The 16,158-nt window shown below is 49.6% G+C and overlaps 1 protein-coding gene across 1 annotated transcript in view; it reads left to right on the forward strand.

The window, feature by feature from the left end:
* Window positions 1-16,158, forward strand: part of SMC3 (structural maintenance of chromosomes 3) — an 889,895-nt gene that overhangs the window by 13,278 nt on the left and 860,459 nt on the right. The window contains exon 2 of the mRNA XM_086922774.1: window positions 7,543-7,618. Within this exon, the coding sequence (XP_086778900.1) occupies window positions 7,543-7,618 (76 nt within the window). The remainder of the gene's footprint in view (window positions 1-7,542; window positions 7,619-16,158) is intronic.

Below are 16,158 nucleotides of genomic sequence, written 5' to 3' on the forward strand. Positions count from 1 at the left end.
GGCTGAGACCACTAACGATGGAGATGATGGAAATCAGGACAGAAGTTAAAGATTTCTGTGATCCTGCCGTACAAACTGCGCCTTGCCTCTCAACTCTGTGTGCAGCCAAGTCCAGGGTGCAGGCTCTGCCTCAGGCGCATGCTTCAGCTTGGTGATGCACAATAGTACGTGCGTGAGAGCAGTCTTTCCTCCCCTGAAGCACAGCAGCCAAGGACTGGATGGGCGCGCTGAACACCGATTATGGGTCACTATGGCAGTAAGCATGCCCTGCAGCCCACGTCTGCCTTTTTACAAGCCCTGTGGACTTGGCGCACAGGCAGCACTTTATTTCTGAGAACCAGCACCTTTTCTGGGAACCAATGCAGTCATCCAGAAACACAGAGGAGGGAAAGGGTTCAGGACGGTACAACAACCTTTGACACACATTACGTTCTTCCTGTCCTGAGGTTTCAGCCCGGCGCGCTGGCGGTCTGCGGACTTCCTGTCTGATCCTGCGCACTTCCCTATTTAAGTCTCTGCAGCAGCGGTTTCCTCACAAGCTCCCTTCGACGTATAGATCATGCAATCGCAGCGAATGGCATAAAACTGCCCTGTGCAAAGGGGCCGGACCCACCGAAATGCACGCGCGGAAACTGGGCCACGTCCTGTAGCCTTTTAGTTAAACAGGTGCTGAAAGACGAGCGTGGACCCGCGGCAGCGAAAGTTAAAGCGACACTGAGAGCACAACTCAAAGGGGTTTCAGTGGAGAGCGGCCAGAAGTCCATGTATGGAGGTTACCCTGCGGGAGCGAGGGCGATAATTGTTTAACAGATGGCACCGCTGCTCGCTCCCGCAAGGCAACGCCAAACGTGCACAAGTGCCCATAGAGAGCAGTGCAAAACATGCACTAGTTTTAACAAAAGTGCTGAGCGATGCCAAGAGGTCTCTCTGAGTAGCACTTGCGCGCTGCGTAGTCCCTAAGCAGAAGCAGACAAGTCCTAGGGCTGATCTTCAGAACCCTCAAAGTACATACACATATAAGTATATACTAAAGTATATACAAGAGGTCTCAAATGCACGACCTAAAAAGTAGTGCCTGGAAAAGTAAGCAGTAGAAATACACCAATAATGAGGCTACGTTCCAGGAGATGGACACACTTAAGAAGAGGAATGCAAGCGTATGCAAGCTAACAAATAAGAAGCTAGCAAATGAGAGGTACAACCAACTTATGGTAACTAGTAGGCAACTTTAAACCTACTTTAATCTGACAATAGGTATTTTTGGAGACAACTTGTGCTGTCTGGTAGGCGCGACATAATAACATTTCCCACACAGGAAAAGGCCCAGGAACTATTAACTGCTGCTTTTAACAAGCATTTGCAATGCAATAGGTCTCGCAGCATTCAAGTTTGAGTTATTGGCATTGTATATGACAATGTGTTGCATGAATTTTTTTACAAACTCTGTATTGGCACATGAAGATGATTTGCAAGTGCCTATTTTGTTTGTAAATAAATATGTAAACATTGTATATTTGTTTGGTTAAAGTTTAATGTTATGATGGTCATGTAAGGGCCTGGATAGGATTGTTATCTCTCCTCTGCACTCCTCTTGTGCTCTCTTTCTGCACCTGATATCTCCCTGCACCCATATGTCTCACTGCACCTCTCAAGTCTCACCGAACCCACTGTGTTTGTGCGGGCCTGGCCTCTCTGCACTGCACGGCCCTCTCTGCACTGCACGGCCCTCTCTGCACTGCACGGCCCTCTCTGCACTGCACGGCCCTCTCTGCACTGCACTGCACGGCCCTCTCTGCACTGCACTGCACGGCCCTCTCTGCACTGCACTGCACGGCCCTCTCTGCACTGCACTGCACGGCCCTCTCTGCACTGCCCCAACCTCTCTGCACTGCCCCAACCTATCTGCACTGCCCCAACCTATCTGCACTGCCCCAACCTCTCTGCACTGCCCTCTCTCTGTGATTCCCCATCCTCTCTGCACTGCCCCACCCTCTCTGCACCGCCCCACCCTCTCTGCACTGCCCCACCCTCTCTGCACTGCCCCACCCTCTCTGCACTGCCCCACCCTCTCTGCACTGCCCCACTCTCTCTGCACTGCCCCACTCTCTCTGCACTGCCCCAACCTCTCTGCACTTCCCCACTCTCTCTGCACTGCCCCAACCTCTCTGCACTACCCTCTCTCTATGATTCCCCACCCTCTCTGCACTGCCCCGCCCTCTCTGCACTGCTCCAACCTCTCTGCACTGCCCCAACCTCTCTGCACTGCCCCAACCTCTCTGCACTGCCCTCTCTCTGTGATTCCCCACCCTCTCTGCACCGCCCAGCCCTCTCTGCACCGCCCAGCCCTCTCTGCACCACTCTGCCCTCTCTGCACGGCCCCACTCTCTCTGCACTGCCCCACTCTCTCTGCACTGCCCCACTCTCTCTGCACTGCTCCTCTCTCTGCACTGCTCCAACCTCTCTGCACTGCCCCAACCTCTGTGCACTGCCCTCTCTCTGATTCCCCATCCTCTCTGCTCCAACCTCTCTGCACTGCCCCAACCTCTCTGCACTGCCCCAACCTCTCTGCACTGCCCCAACCTCTCTGCACTGCCCCAACCTCTGTGCACTGCCCTCTCTCTGATTCCCCATCCTCTCTGCACTGCCCCACTTTCTCTGCATCGCCCCGCCCTCTCTGCACTACTCTGCCCTCTCTGCACTACCCCACTCTCTCTGCACTGCCACAACCTCTCTGCACTGCCCAATTGGTTTTGCACCCTCTCTGTACCCTCCCGCCCTCTCTGCAGTGCCTTCTCTCTGTGATTCCCCATTCTCTCAGCACTGCCCCGCTCTCTCTGCACCACCCCCGTCCTCTGCTCCCTCCCACCCTCTCTGCACCGTCCTGCCCTCTCTGCACCCTCCCACTATCTCTGCACTGCCCTCTCTCTGTGATGCCCCATCCTTTCTGCACTGCCCATAGGGCTCTCTGCACTGCCACAGCCTCACTGCACCCTCCCACTCACTCTGCGCTCTCCGTCTCTCTGCACCCTACATGCCCCTCACGCATCCACTCCACCAGTTTCTCTGACAGCCCCCGCCCCCCTTTTCTCTCTCTTCAAACTGCCCTCTCCGCTGACGTTACCCCGGTCTTTGTGTGGCTCCCCTTCCTCTCTGCACTGCTCCACTCTCTCTGCCCCATTCTTTCTGGATCCTCCTGCCCTCTCTGCACTGCCCTCTCTCTGTGATTCCCCATTCTCTCTGCACTCCCCGCTCGCTCTGCACTACCCTCTTCCTGCACTGCCCGCTCTCTCGGCACCCCTGAAGGAAGTTCCCCCCTGAAACTGCAGGAACTTCACGTGTCCGCATTCCCCCTCGTCTTCCACTCAACGCTGCGCGTGCCCTCTGCGCCCCCGGCCGCTCCCTCCCTCGTCTGCCTGCATTATCCCGTTCGCTCTGCATTGCTCCCTCCTCTGCGCTCACCGTCTTTAAGCACCTCCGGTCCCTCCCTGCACCACCCCCCGCCCTAATCTCGCCTGAGTGCGCTGCCTTGGCATTGTCAGATGAGTAGTGCACTCCCCACCTCTACGGTCACCGTCGCTCTGCACCCCCGTACCTTGCCCCCTGCTGTCCCCATACGATACTCCCCCCCCCCCGTACCTGCCCCCTGCTGTCACCCCCGCACCCCCCTCGTACCTGCCCCACTGCTGTCACCCCCGCGTCCCTCATATCCCGTACCTGCTGTCACCCCCGTGTCCCTCACCCCCCCTCGTACCTGCACCCTGCTGTCACTCCGGTGCCCTATCCTCCCTCCCCACCCCCGTACCTGCCCCTCTGCTGTAACCCCGTGCCCACCCCCCGTTGTCACCCCCGCCCCCACCGTACCTGCCCTCCTACTATCACCCCCGCCCTGTGTTCCTCGAGCCCACACTGCGGTTGTGGTTTTGCTGCCAGTAATCCAACTGTCAGCCCGTCCACCCATCACAACAAATTAAAAGCTGGATTCTGGTAAGCGCTCCCTCAAGACGGCGTGAGAGAGAGCGGAGTGGGATGGAGACCGGGTCAAAGAGAAACCCCGCAAGACAGGGAGAGACGGGCTTAATGAAGAGCGAGAGAGCGCCAGCGAGAGACCCTGCGTGAGACAGGGAGAGACGGGCTTAATTATGAGCAAGAGAGCGGCAGCGAGAGACACTGCGCGAGACAGGGAGAGACAGACAGCTTAATGAAGCGCGAGAGAGCGCCCGCTAGAGTTCCTGTGTGAGGAGAGAAACCTTAATGGAAACCTTAAGAGACCCGTAGTGGGACAGCTATAGTCTTCGCAAGCGAGAGCGCGCTGTTCACAGGCTCGACCTAACAAGGGACGCCTAGCCGAAGCGAAAGCGCACACACACGCACTCCTTACGCACTGCGCATGCGTGCTGCAAACTTTGCCTGGGAACGCGCGGCAGTGCGTTTTTGGAGCCTGTAGCAGTGTCCGGGGCTCCCGTGAGCTGAGGGAGCCCCGCATTTTAGGAGCCGGTACCAGAAAGAGCCCGGTGAGTGGTGGGGGAGGGGTGCATGTTTGTGTGTGTGTGCGCGTGTGTGTGTGTATGCGCGCGCGTGTCTACGTATGTGTGTGCGCGTGTGTCTGTGTATGTGTGTACCTGTCTGTTTGTGTGTGCGTGTTTATATTTATTGTGTGTGTGTGAACAGCCTGCCGGAATCGGAGCGCGTGTTAACGCGCGCGACCTGATCCGAATCCGGCAGGCTACGTGCGTGTGCCAGTCTCTTGTCTCCAAGTCCTGCTAGTCCTTGAAAGCTGAAACGATTGCAATAGGCTCGCTTTGCGACAGCAGGCGCGAGACCTAAAAAGGCCTGCCCATGGAGTTTACTTGAAACCAAGTTCTAGAAACCAGCGTTTCACGTGGATAATTGATTAAACGCATAATAATTTTTAACATGCCACAATTATGTTAAAAATATATGATTTTTTTTAAGCAAACAGAGATAGTAATTTCCCTCAAATTAAACTATTATTTTTTTACAGGAAGCTCGGATGAGTTTCTATGTCTTACTTTTTCCCACTAGACTACATATTCCTATGCAACATTTGACTTTGGCTATCCCTGCCTCATTTGTGACTGCTCCGAGACTCTCCTAGTTGTTTTAGTGGACAATGTAACTTGCTTTCAAGGGCTGGCATTACATCTTTCTTTGAGACAGCTGCTTTTCCTCCCACTTTTTGTCCTTTTCCGACGCTCCCCTCGCCCAAGCCTGTTTCTGGAACTTGGAAGAGACTCTCAGTTTCTAGAGTGCCATAACACCACTTATCTAAAACTGTGGTGACCCATCTTTGCCCCCATCGGCCCCAAAAATCATGCTGGACTTGTCCTCGGAAATGTGTGTCTGTCAATGCATGGAATTGCTGTTATCTGTGCTCTATTTGTTCTGTGTGTGAGAGAGGTGTGCAGCTCTGTTGTCGTCATCCTGTACATCTTTTGAGAGTTCGTGCTCTACAGCTGCTTGGTTTTAATTTGTACCTACTTGGTGTCTGTGAGTTCTGATTGCAGTGCTGCTCCTCTGACTGTACTGTCATGATTTGGAGGGGAACTTGCTGTGCCTGTTGCACGCTTTGTGCTTGATGGCCTTTTGCATTGTAACATACTGTATTAATTCTGGGCCATAGTAAAGTTTGAGAGAACATTTTTACTTTATAGATGCTCTCTTTATTGGGCGGGCTTGGTCTGTTCTAAAGTCATTCATAACAACTCTCCATCACCTTAAGAAACTGAACGTTTTACAGTATTACTTGCTGCTTAATTGAGGTAAAGTAAGTGTAAGAGGCACAAGTGTTTTATATGGGAAACGTATGTATCATTATTTCACCATTCTCTAGTTAAGCTTCCAGAGTTGTGGCAGAGTTTATGGTACCGTGATGGTACTTAAGACAACAAATTTATGTTACTTTAACAGGTGAAAAAAGTTGTCTTTTCTTCAAAAATGTTAATGGTCGTATTGAGATTTAATAAATAATCACAACCTGAGTGTGCTAAAAGTGCTGCTTTCTACAAATCTGTATGCTCATCTGGACTTATTTGGTATTAGACGTTGCCTACCAGTAGCAGGCTGATGAGTCGCTTATGGTTTCCAGATATCTTCTCTAATATTGTTTATGGAAGGAAATGATATGTTCCTCGTTTCCTCAAGATGCTAAAGCAGTTGCTTTTAGGTCTCGCTAGACAGCGCATGCGACGTCTCAAAGAGACATGTTGTGTTCTGTCTGTGGGCTTATAGGTGGCCCGTCTACTACCATTTGTAAACTTAAGCATTGCTTTAATTTTCTTTGATGCCATTCGTCATGGCATGTGGGCGTCATGCCCTCTTGTTGTGTTTGGCACTCCCATAGAGCACAAACCATGTCTCCTTACACTGCTCCTGGTTTGCAGAGCAATTTTCTTTTTCTTATTTTTCAAGCATTCCATAGGAGTATTTATGTTTTCAGGCCATCTCTCTTGTACACATACCACTAAAATGCATGCATGTGTACATAAACTAATGCATTTCTTAAAAAGTTGTTAAAACACGAACAGCACATGTTTATTTATTTTTTGCATGATCCGAAGGGATTGGAGCGCCTGCGCTGCCCTCCGTTTTACCACAGGACGAAAAGGAAGCCAATGGTATTGGTTTGCTTCCTCCCACCCTCTCCCGTCGTTGCTTGCCCATCTCCCTATCCCCACCTGCTTCCCTGCTTGACCCGTCCCCCCACTACCTCCCTCACCGCGGCTTTTATTGTTCAGCTGACCCTGAGATTTGAACCTGGTCCTCAATTCCCCTCAAGGCAGCGTTACTCCACATCCTCGCTCCTCAATTGTTTCTCACTATCACTTTCACATTTTGTTTAGCAAGACTCGTCAACACCGAATAAGCATTGGCAAAGCCAATATATTGCAGCAATTCCCGAGGTATTGGCCTTGTCAATGTGAATGTCTTTTAGCTATGTTGTCTAGCAGCACATCTTCTGTTCAGCATGGCTGAAAGTCACTCAAAAAAGCACTATGATTCGGCCAGCTCAGGCCACGTCGTAGAGCTTTTTCGTATTAGGAGGGGCAGGACAATAAAATCAACATGGGGAGGTGGGGTGGCAAAGCCACTCTGCGTCGGCTCAACATCCTGTTATTCTGGGCTTTAAGTACCTTTCATCCATGCAGAACAGCAGACGTGCTGCTAGACAGTATGGCTAAAAGACATTCACATTGTCAAGGTCAATAGCTATTGCCTTTGCCAATGCTTTTTTTCTCTCTTTCCAAAAGTGTGGGGCTGGTGTTTTGCGTTTGTCTTGGAAGGCCATGAGCAATCTAAGAGTGTAAAACATTTGTCTTCCGGTCTTCTTGTTTCTATATAAGGTTATTTAGAACACTTTGTGCTTGCTGGCTTCAAGAAAAGCTGATTACCTAGCTCTGCCCTTAAGTCTTTGTGCCATGTATTGTGTGTGTTGCTCAATTTTATATGCATTTTACTCTGTGTAAAATGATATCTTTTTTTTATCTGTTGTGTTCTTACTTCAGTTTCAATTTTATTCGCCAGGTCATCATCCAGGGTTTTCGAAGTTACAGAGATCAGACAATTGTAGATCCTTTCAGTCCAAAGCATAACGTCATAGGTAAGCACTTCATTGCATTTTGATAAAATAAAAATGTATTTTTACTGTTTTTGAAGTTTTGTTTTTAGCCTCTTGCTGCTTTTACCCTTTTGTTTTCTGGTTGTGTTCTGTATGTTTGATGCCTTCTAACGTTCTGTAGAAACAGTCTAGTGCCTATGAAACTCATCAAGCTTAAGGGTGAAAAAATAAAAAAGGTTGGGGTATGGAATATAATGAGGACCTAGGAATGGGTTAATTGCTAGTTTGTGGGTACTGTACTGCTCTGCATGATGCTCACAATCTCCAGGAAACACCCCTGCCTTTGACACAAAATTGGGCTTTAAAGCTCCATGTATTGTGCATGCATGACCTAATCCAATTGTTTTAGAAAAAAAGACACCCCTACAAAGTCTATTCCCAAAAACAGCTGATGGAAACCGAAATCCCCACAACATCCTCCTTGTGGCCATCCAGTACCACCAGAAATGAATGGGCAGCAAACTTGAGACTGAACCAAGAGCTTAACGACCGATACCCAAGCATCTCCTTGATAATATGAGAGCATGGATGCTGTATGGCATAATGCAGGCTCCGTACTGGCCAAGTAGGAATAATTGTAAGTTCATAACCAGAGTTGGCTAGCAGTTTTTTATTCCTTTTTGATTCTTATATGGAGGTCCTAAAGTTGCTCCTTCCTGCATAGCATTACATAGTTTGGGAAGTTGTGACTTCTCTGTAGTCTCCTGGTTTTTTGGGTGCACACATTTAGGCAGGCCGTTGCCATTGCTGTTACGTGTGTGTGAAATTACTAGTGCGTTTGCAGCTCACAGACAGGTTGACACTGCAGAGGGGTGTTTACTCATGAACTACTGCCAAGACTCAGTAGTGTAACACAAGCCCCCCGCAGCCCCGGCTCTGCGGGGGGCCCCCTCAGCACAACACTTCGGCAGGAGAGCTCCTGATTGATTCTGGAGGGGGGCCCTCCACGTACCTCGCAGAGGCCCCCCCAGGTTTTGTTACGCCACTGCTCAGACTGCCTCTATGACTAAAAGCTTCCGCTCCTTCCGGGGGTCGTGTAAGTGGCCTAGGGCTATGCAGAGTAGCATTGAAGGAGCAAGAAATGGAATGAAAGCTGTTGATTGGCCCGTGAGATTTTACCCTGCTTTTCCTTTCAGGGTACAATTATGCCTACTATGAACCCATGCACACAATTTGATGCTTAACCAAGGTATACAATAGATTTTACCCAAAGTTGCTCTATAATTTGTTGTATGGGTCAGCTTCATTTTATATGCATGCACATACTTCCATGGTAAAGTACGCATGTGCCTACAGACTGACACATAAGTTATTTTTTGGGGGGGATCCAAGAGGGTGGATCCCTCTTATTTCAATAAAGAAACAACAATAGTACTTGCACGAAAGGGCTTTGGAGGGGTGGTGGCCAGTGGGGGAACTTAAAAAAGAAAAGTACAAAAAGTCTAGCTGGGGACTTGTGTATATATGTATATATATATATATATATATCTATATATATCTATCCATACACGAAAAACAACTCCTTCTGGATCTACACGACTCGTGAAAGGTGGCGTGCACGCCGGCGGAGTAGAGCCGACAATCTTACTTCTCTCACTCAAAGTCTTGGAAGCACGCTCTCAGGACAAAAACGAGGTAAACACCGATATCAAAGAAGTGCTGTTTATTCCACAACGCGTTTCGCCGTGAAAACGGCTTGATCACGTGGAAGTATGTTTGAAAGGCATTGATTTAAATCTATTAACATCATAGACATGAAAACAGGACTTGTACAGCTGCAAGTTGAAATCAGCTGAATGTAATGTATATATGCATGCATAGAACTGTAAACGTATGAATACATGAAGTTTCATAGTCACGGTGCATACAGTGTATAGACCACAGCAAAAGTAATCAATGAGAATACATAATATAAATTTTGCATATGTCATGAAACATTACGATAAATGTATAGAATTAAAACGGAAACATTCGTACGTGTGCACAGACTCAAACTCGGCCTCAAAATGGTCAGGCTAGTGTCTCTTGCTAAAAACAACTCGAAACCAACTAAATCTGAACATGTGACCACGGGGTGAGCTGAGCTCCACCCCTGCTAACGCGTAATGCGTGTAAGATGGCAAGTTGTCCCGGGAAGTCACAATTAGAATCAAAATTGCCCATTACCGTCCCCACACATGGGAACTGGAAAGTTGTTCTGGCGAGTGCCCGAGTGATCCAAGCAAGTACCTTTTGGCAGAGATATGTAGACACACGATGTGTGGTGTACACAGGTACTAAGAACAATGTGTCACCGTTTATAAGACCAGAAGTGTGGTATTCGCAAGTGCTCGAATACATAATTGCATTATATTACCGTCCTTCAACTCTGTCTTTCAAACATGCGAGTGCCCATGTGATAAGGAGATATAGATGGGGAGAGATCCCGTGAAGTGAAGTGCTGGTGAAGTGGGCCCCCTCTCTTGCTCCTGAAACATAAACAAATATATAAAAGGTTAAAAACAAGTTAATGGTGGCATATTACCATCCCTGTGACTGTTAAACATAGGACTTAAACATTCATAAGGTATGGAAGAAAACGAAATTTACAGGATTTACATATGCATTTGCATCATATCGATATAACTAATCTTTTAAATGTACGGCTAATTCCTCATCCTGGTTGAGGCCTCCCGGAGCCTTGCTCCGGAAATCTATGATTAACCTAGACTCCCTCTGGCGCAGTTTTAGAACCCTGTTGCCCCCTCTTGGATTCTTCGGTATTTGTTCCAAGATTATAAAAATTAGGTACTTGACATTAGTGAAATGTTGTTCTCTAAAATGTTGTGCCACCGGATATTTGGGGTCAAAGTAGTAGGATGTTGGAAATCCTTATACTTAAACCCATACAAGAAAGACTATCCAAGCATGAAGAGGACATAAAAGCAAGAAAAGAGAGAAAACTCAATCGAGATTATGCAGACTACGATAGTGGCAGGATACTTACATTCAGCCATAAATATGATCACCTGTACAGAAATGACACCTCTGGCACCACTGTAGTGGAGGAAATTAGAACCCCGGGCACAGAGGAAAATCTCACTAGTGGAAGTGAATCTGACGTTTCTCTGATTACAGTGGCCCCTGCCAAAGGAAAAAAGCAACTGACTTTTTTAGACGAGTACCGGACTCTGAGAAGGGGGCGTTTAACAACGAGGGAGACACCGGTATGATTAAGGGTCTGAATGACCTGAAACACGTCTGGCAAGAAGCTTTTGATGCCGGTTTTACCTCAACTTGTCTGCCAACCTGCAATAAAGAATTGGAATAATCGCTACCTATCGCGGCTCTTCCTTCAGGGGTAACCTGTTCTATCTATCTCTCTATCTCTCTATCTCTCTATCTCTCTATCCGAAAGAGGGCATATCAAGTGGTTAACAAAAATAAAAGCTGTTAAAAAAGTAAATACTGGTCTACAGGTGCAAACTCTTCCGCCGCATCAACATACATCATTTTGACTTTAACATTTTTCTTGTAAATACAGGAAAAAAAGAAAAGCAATCCAGATGAAATAGAACAAAAGAACTATCCCACACCCATTGCACTGTCGACCATTCCGAAGCGGAAAGCCAGCGAAAACTATAAACATATGTTCGCCATGTGTCATTACCCAGGAGGCAGCTTTTCTACCACACAGGGGAGGGGAGGGGAGAGATTAAGCCGGGTCTGGGCGCTGGGTCGGGGCAGGTTCTAGCGCCAGGCCACAATAGTCCGCCCAGCGCTTCCAGATTTTGAAGTGCTTTCGAGGGCACCCCCTTGCCACAAAAATAGGAGCCTCCACGCCCATACAAAAGTCTAGGCCATTCTTCCACGTAGAGATGTTTGGCGTCACTGTTGCCTTCCAGGCCCTGGTTAAGCAAAAGGCTCATTGCGATGGCTGCCCCACGTGGGGAGGCCAGAGCCTCCGTCCAATCTTCCTCCTCCATCGGGCCCCACATATCCCTCCCATACCTTCCTAAGATGCTGCAGAGACGGGGAGCTATGCGTGACCAGGGACTGGTAGATTTTGGAGATCTTGTGGTCCTGGAGATCCCCCATGAACACCTTGGCTTTCACCGGACTGAACTCTGCTAGTACCTCCAGCCCCTCCAAACTAGGGGAAATGGCATGTGGGAACTGCAGATATTTTAAAAAATGGGTTTTTGGCATTAGGAAATCTTATTGCATATCTTGAAAGGATTTCAACACAAGTCCCCGCACAACATCCCCCAGAGTAGAGACTTCAATAGTGTCCCAGTCGCGAAATCCAGGTAGAGCCTCCATTGTGTCATAAAGGGGTCTCCCGAGTCAACCTGTTCCACCAACCTATCCTTTGTAATGCCTGTCTCCAGATCTGGAAGATAGTCTGCGTGGCAGACGGCAGGGAGCGTCTCAATGTCGCATAGTAGAGAATCGTGTGTAAGGTATGGTCTCCCCTATACCTCCGTTCGACAGCATATGCCGGTTCAGACCTATCCCCATACCACCATCCGTTAAGGGCCAGCAAATGCAAGGCCATATAGTACGACAGAATATCAGAGGTTGCCAACCCCCCACAGTATGTGGACTATATGGCCACCCTAGCCACTCCACCACCCCAGAGAAACTGACCCAGGGCCGGGTTGACCTGACGGAACTATCTAGAAGAAATCGATATGGGTGGTTTTGCAACTGGTACAATAGGCGCGGGAGCGAGACCATCTTGAAAATGGCCGACCGACCAGAAATAGACAAGGGCATGTGGGACCAGGTTCTAATGTCCTCGCGCACACGATCCCATACAGGTGCTACATTTCTATCCCAAGATGTGGTAGGCGAATCTCATAGGAACACGCCCAGATATTTCATCCCCCCTTGCACCACTTGCACCGCGGATGCCCCGGTGCCAAGATCGCCCTCCTCACCCAGGACCCAAAGAGTAGACTTCCGCGGGTTCATGTAAAGGTCGGAGGTCTCCCCGAAGACCTGCATGATGCGTAACAGCCGTGGGCCCGTCCTATTCAAGTTAGTGAGGAAGAACAACACGTCTTCGGCATAAAGGACGATAAGATCCGACAATCCATGCGCCCATTCAAGACCGGTCACTTGAGCACCCAGGCAGCCAGGGGCTCCATAGCCAGTGCAAACAAGTAGGGAGACAGTGGACACCCCTGTCTGGTGCCCCGTCCGATGGAAAACGTAGATGAGACATAGCCCGCCATGAGCACAGAAGCGGTTGTCGGAATATAGTAGGATTAGATAAGACAAAAAAAGAGGCCCTATGTTCAATCTACGTAAAAGTCCAAATAGGTACACCCAACTCAGAGAATCAAATGCCCTATCCATATCTGCCATCAAAAGCGCCGCCCGCTTCCCCAAGCCTCTGACGGTCGCAATACCAACGTGTGCCTGGCGGATATTATGATGGGTCGCCCGCTGGGGCATGAACCCGGCTTGATCGGGATGAATTAAGGAGGAACTATGAGGCCAGAGGCGGTTGGCCAACGCCTTGGCCAGAACCTTTGCTTAAACGTTTAAAAGGGAAAAAGGGCGATATGACGCGTGTTGATCCAGAGGTCTTCCGGGCTTGTGGATTAAGACCACTTCTGCAAGCCGCTGGTCACCAGGCAAGCAACCCATTTCCCTAGCCTCTTCCACCACTTTACGATAGTGGGGATCCAGCTGCAAGAAAAACCGTAAAAAAAATTTGTTTGGGAAACTGTTCGGTCCTGGGGTGTAATTCCCCAATGGCGGCACTGAGTTCATCCTCCGTGAGTGGGCGATCCAACTCCGCACTAACTTCTTCTGGAAGGGCCTTAGGCGGGAGGTCATCTAAGAAGCGGTCCATCACCTCCGCCGATAAGCATTCCTTGGGGGCATAGAAATGTGCATAGTACATAGCAAAGCTCTCAGCAATGGTCGAGGGATCCAAAACAGGTGACCCGTCCATTCCCACAATACCCGGGAGAGCCTGGAAGCCAAGCGACCCCTGACACAATCTGTGTAGCAGCTTGACCGATTTATCCTCCCACTGATAGATCCTGCTCTGGGTCGCCAACCAATCCTGGCGGACCTCATCTAGTAGGAGATGCCAATAGCCCTGTTGCGCGAGTAGCAATTGGCGGCGGACCAGCCGCCCCCCCCCCCCTTCCTCCCTACTACGCTCCTCTAGAAGAAGCACAGAAGGAGATGTCTACCCCATGAAGTGTGGGCTTCATTGCCTCCCAGAGAGATTCGCCCCCCTGCACCGACCCAATATTGAACAACAAGTATTGATCAATGGCTTCTTCCATATGTTCTCTGTATTCTTCCTTCTGGAGGTTCCAGGACGAGAGGCACCACCTAAAGTGCCCGTGCACCATCCCTGCAGGTATAGTAATAGCTACAGGCGAATGGTCCGAGAGGCCACAGGGAAAATATCAGCCACCACCACCCTGCTGTCTACTGCCCGGGAAACAAATATTTAGTTGATGGGGAGAACGAGTCATGTACCCCCGAGAGGTAAGTGTATCCCTGTGTTGTACCATGTAACCTGCGCCAGGGGTCCATCCAGTCCAAGCCCATCACCAGGGAATGAAGTTTGATGGGGTATCTTGCCTCCAGGGGACCCCGGGCCTCCACCCCTCTCTGACCACATCCAGCACATGATTCCAATCCCCACCCACTACTGCCGGGCCCTCTGGTAGGTACGCCCACAGAGTCACAAGTCTCTCCACCAGACCCCAGGACAGAGGCAGGGGGGCATATACACTCCCCAGTATTATAGTTTTGCAGCCCACTGTACCCTGCAAGAAAAGATACCTGCCCTGAGAGTCCCCCCCCCCCCCCCCCCCCCCCCCCCCCCCATGTCTTAACATGTGTGTATGGGACCTGGCGATGAATCAGAACTGCAACTCCCCAAGACCGCCTCACAAACCCCGAGTGAAAGACATGTACATAGCCAAAGCGTTGAAAACATAGCGCCTTCATCCGCATGAGGTGTCTCTCCTGCAGCATTAGTATATCTGTGCGGGCGCGCTTAGCCTGTTTAAGAATAACCCCACGTTTAAACTTGTCTAGCGCCCCTCTAACGTTCCAGCTGATTATCCGTAGGGACCCAAGGGGATCTGGTGAACTACCCAACATATCCACCATTGGGAGGCTTCGTAGAGGCTAAAGACACAGATGACATCATATAGGAGGCACAAAATGACTCCGATATAGAACAGGACAGTGCGATCAAAGAAAAAAAAAATCCCCAAAACAATCCAACAACAATCAATCCGAGAGGAGGCATCACAGGATTTGGATCGCCGTCTGGACCTAGAGCGCACGGAGCCTCTCCCCTTCACTTTGAGCAGATTCCAGGCCACCCCACTCGAAGAAGAATCAGAGTCTCTCCTGGTTGGTGAGTGGGGACGCAGCTGCACCGTCTCATCAGTCCACTGGAACACCTCCTACGGTGAATCAAAGAAGAGGGTACGATATCGATATGCAACCCGAAGCCTTTCTGCAACTTGTTGCAGAGTGGATGGTCTCTAACTCCCTAAAGTTGAACGGGGACAAGACCGAGGTCCTGGTCTTTGGCAAGGACCAGGACATGTGGTCAGGTGATTGGTGGCCTCCCTCTTTAGGTAGCTGCCCTACACCTACACAATCTGCCAGGAACCTAGGCGTCATCTTTGACACCCAGCTCTCCATGGAGCTTCAGGTAAACAGAACGGTGGCTACATGTTGGGGTGTCATCAAGATCCTGAAAAGGATCGTGCACTATCTGTCCCCACAGGCACGGAAACAGGTGGTGATTGCCCTTGTTGGCTCAAGGCTTGACTACTGCAACTCAGTATACGCCGGGGCCAACAAGGGCCTGCTTCAGCGTTTGCAGGTCATACAGAACGCTGCAGCGCGGTTTGCTCTCGCTTTGCCCTGGTTGGCATCTATGACCCTAGCGAGGAAGAACCTCCACTGGCTCCCCATTCCTTCAAGGATCACTTTTAAACTCCTCTGCCTTACATATAAGGCTCTAACTGCAGGCTCGGCTGATGCCCTTGGTTCATTACTCACCAGATATGTTCCGAGCAGATGTTTACGATCCAGCGAGCTTAATCAGCTGGTAATTCCCAGAGCCAAGAAGGCTAGATGGGGGAGCAAAGCTTTCTCCATACTGGCACCTCTGACGTGGAATTCACTCCCCCTTGAAATCAAACTACTTCCTTCCCTCGACCTCTTTAGGAAGTCACTGAAAACTTGGCTCTTTATTAATGCATACCAGTAGGCTCTGTTTCTGTCTGCTGACAGCTTGTTATTTGGCTTAGGCGCCTTGACGCCCATTGGGCATAGTTGCGCATTATAAATGATATTTCATTCATTCATTCTGGATAAAGCACAGCATAGGGAAGTTTGAGCTCTCGGATGTGGGCCTTGGTTGCTAGGAAGGATTGCTTTCCGCTGCTGAACAAATTTTGTGTAGTCGGGAAAGATCAGAATGCGGGCATTGTCGTATAACAGCGGTTCCATGGCCCTAGTCTGCTTCAGGATAGCTTCCT

This window comes from Lissotriton vulgaris, chromosome 5 (assembly GCF_964263255.1).
Source record: "Lissotriton vulgaris chromosome 5, aLisVul1.2, whole genome shotgun sequence".
In the NCBI taxonomy this organism is placed as follows: domain Eukaryota; kingdom Metazoa; phylum Chordata; class Amphibia; order Caudata; family Salamandridae; genus Lissotriton; species Lissotriton vulgaris.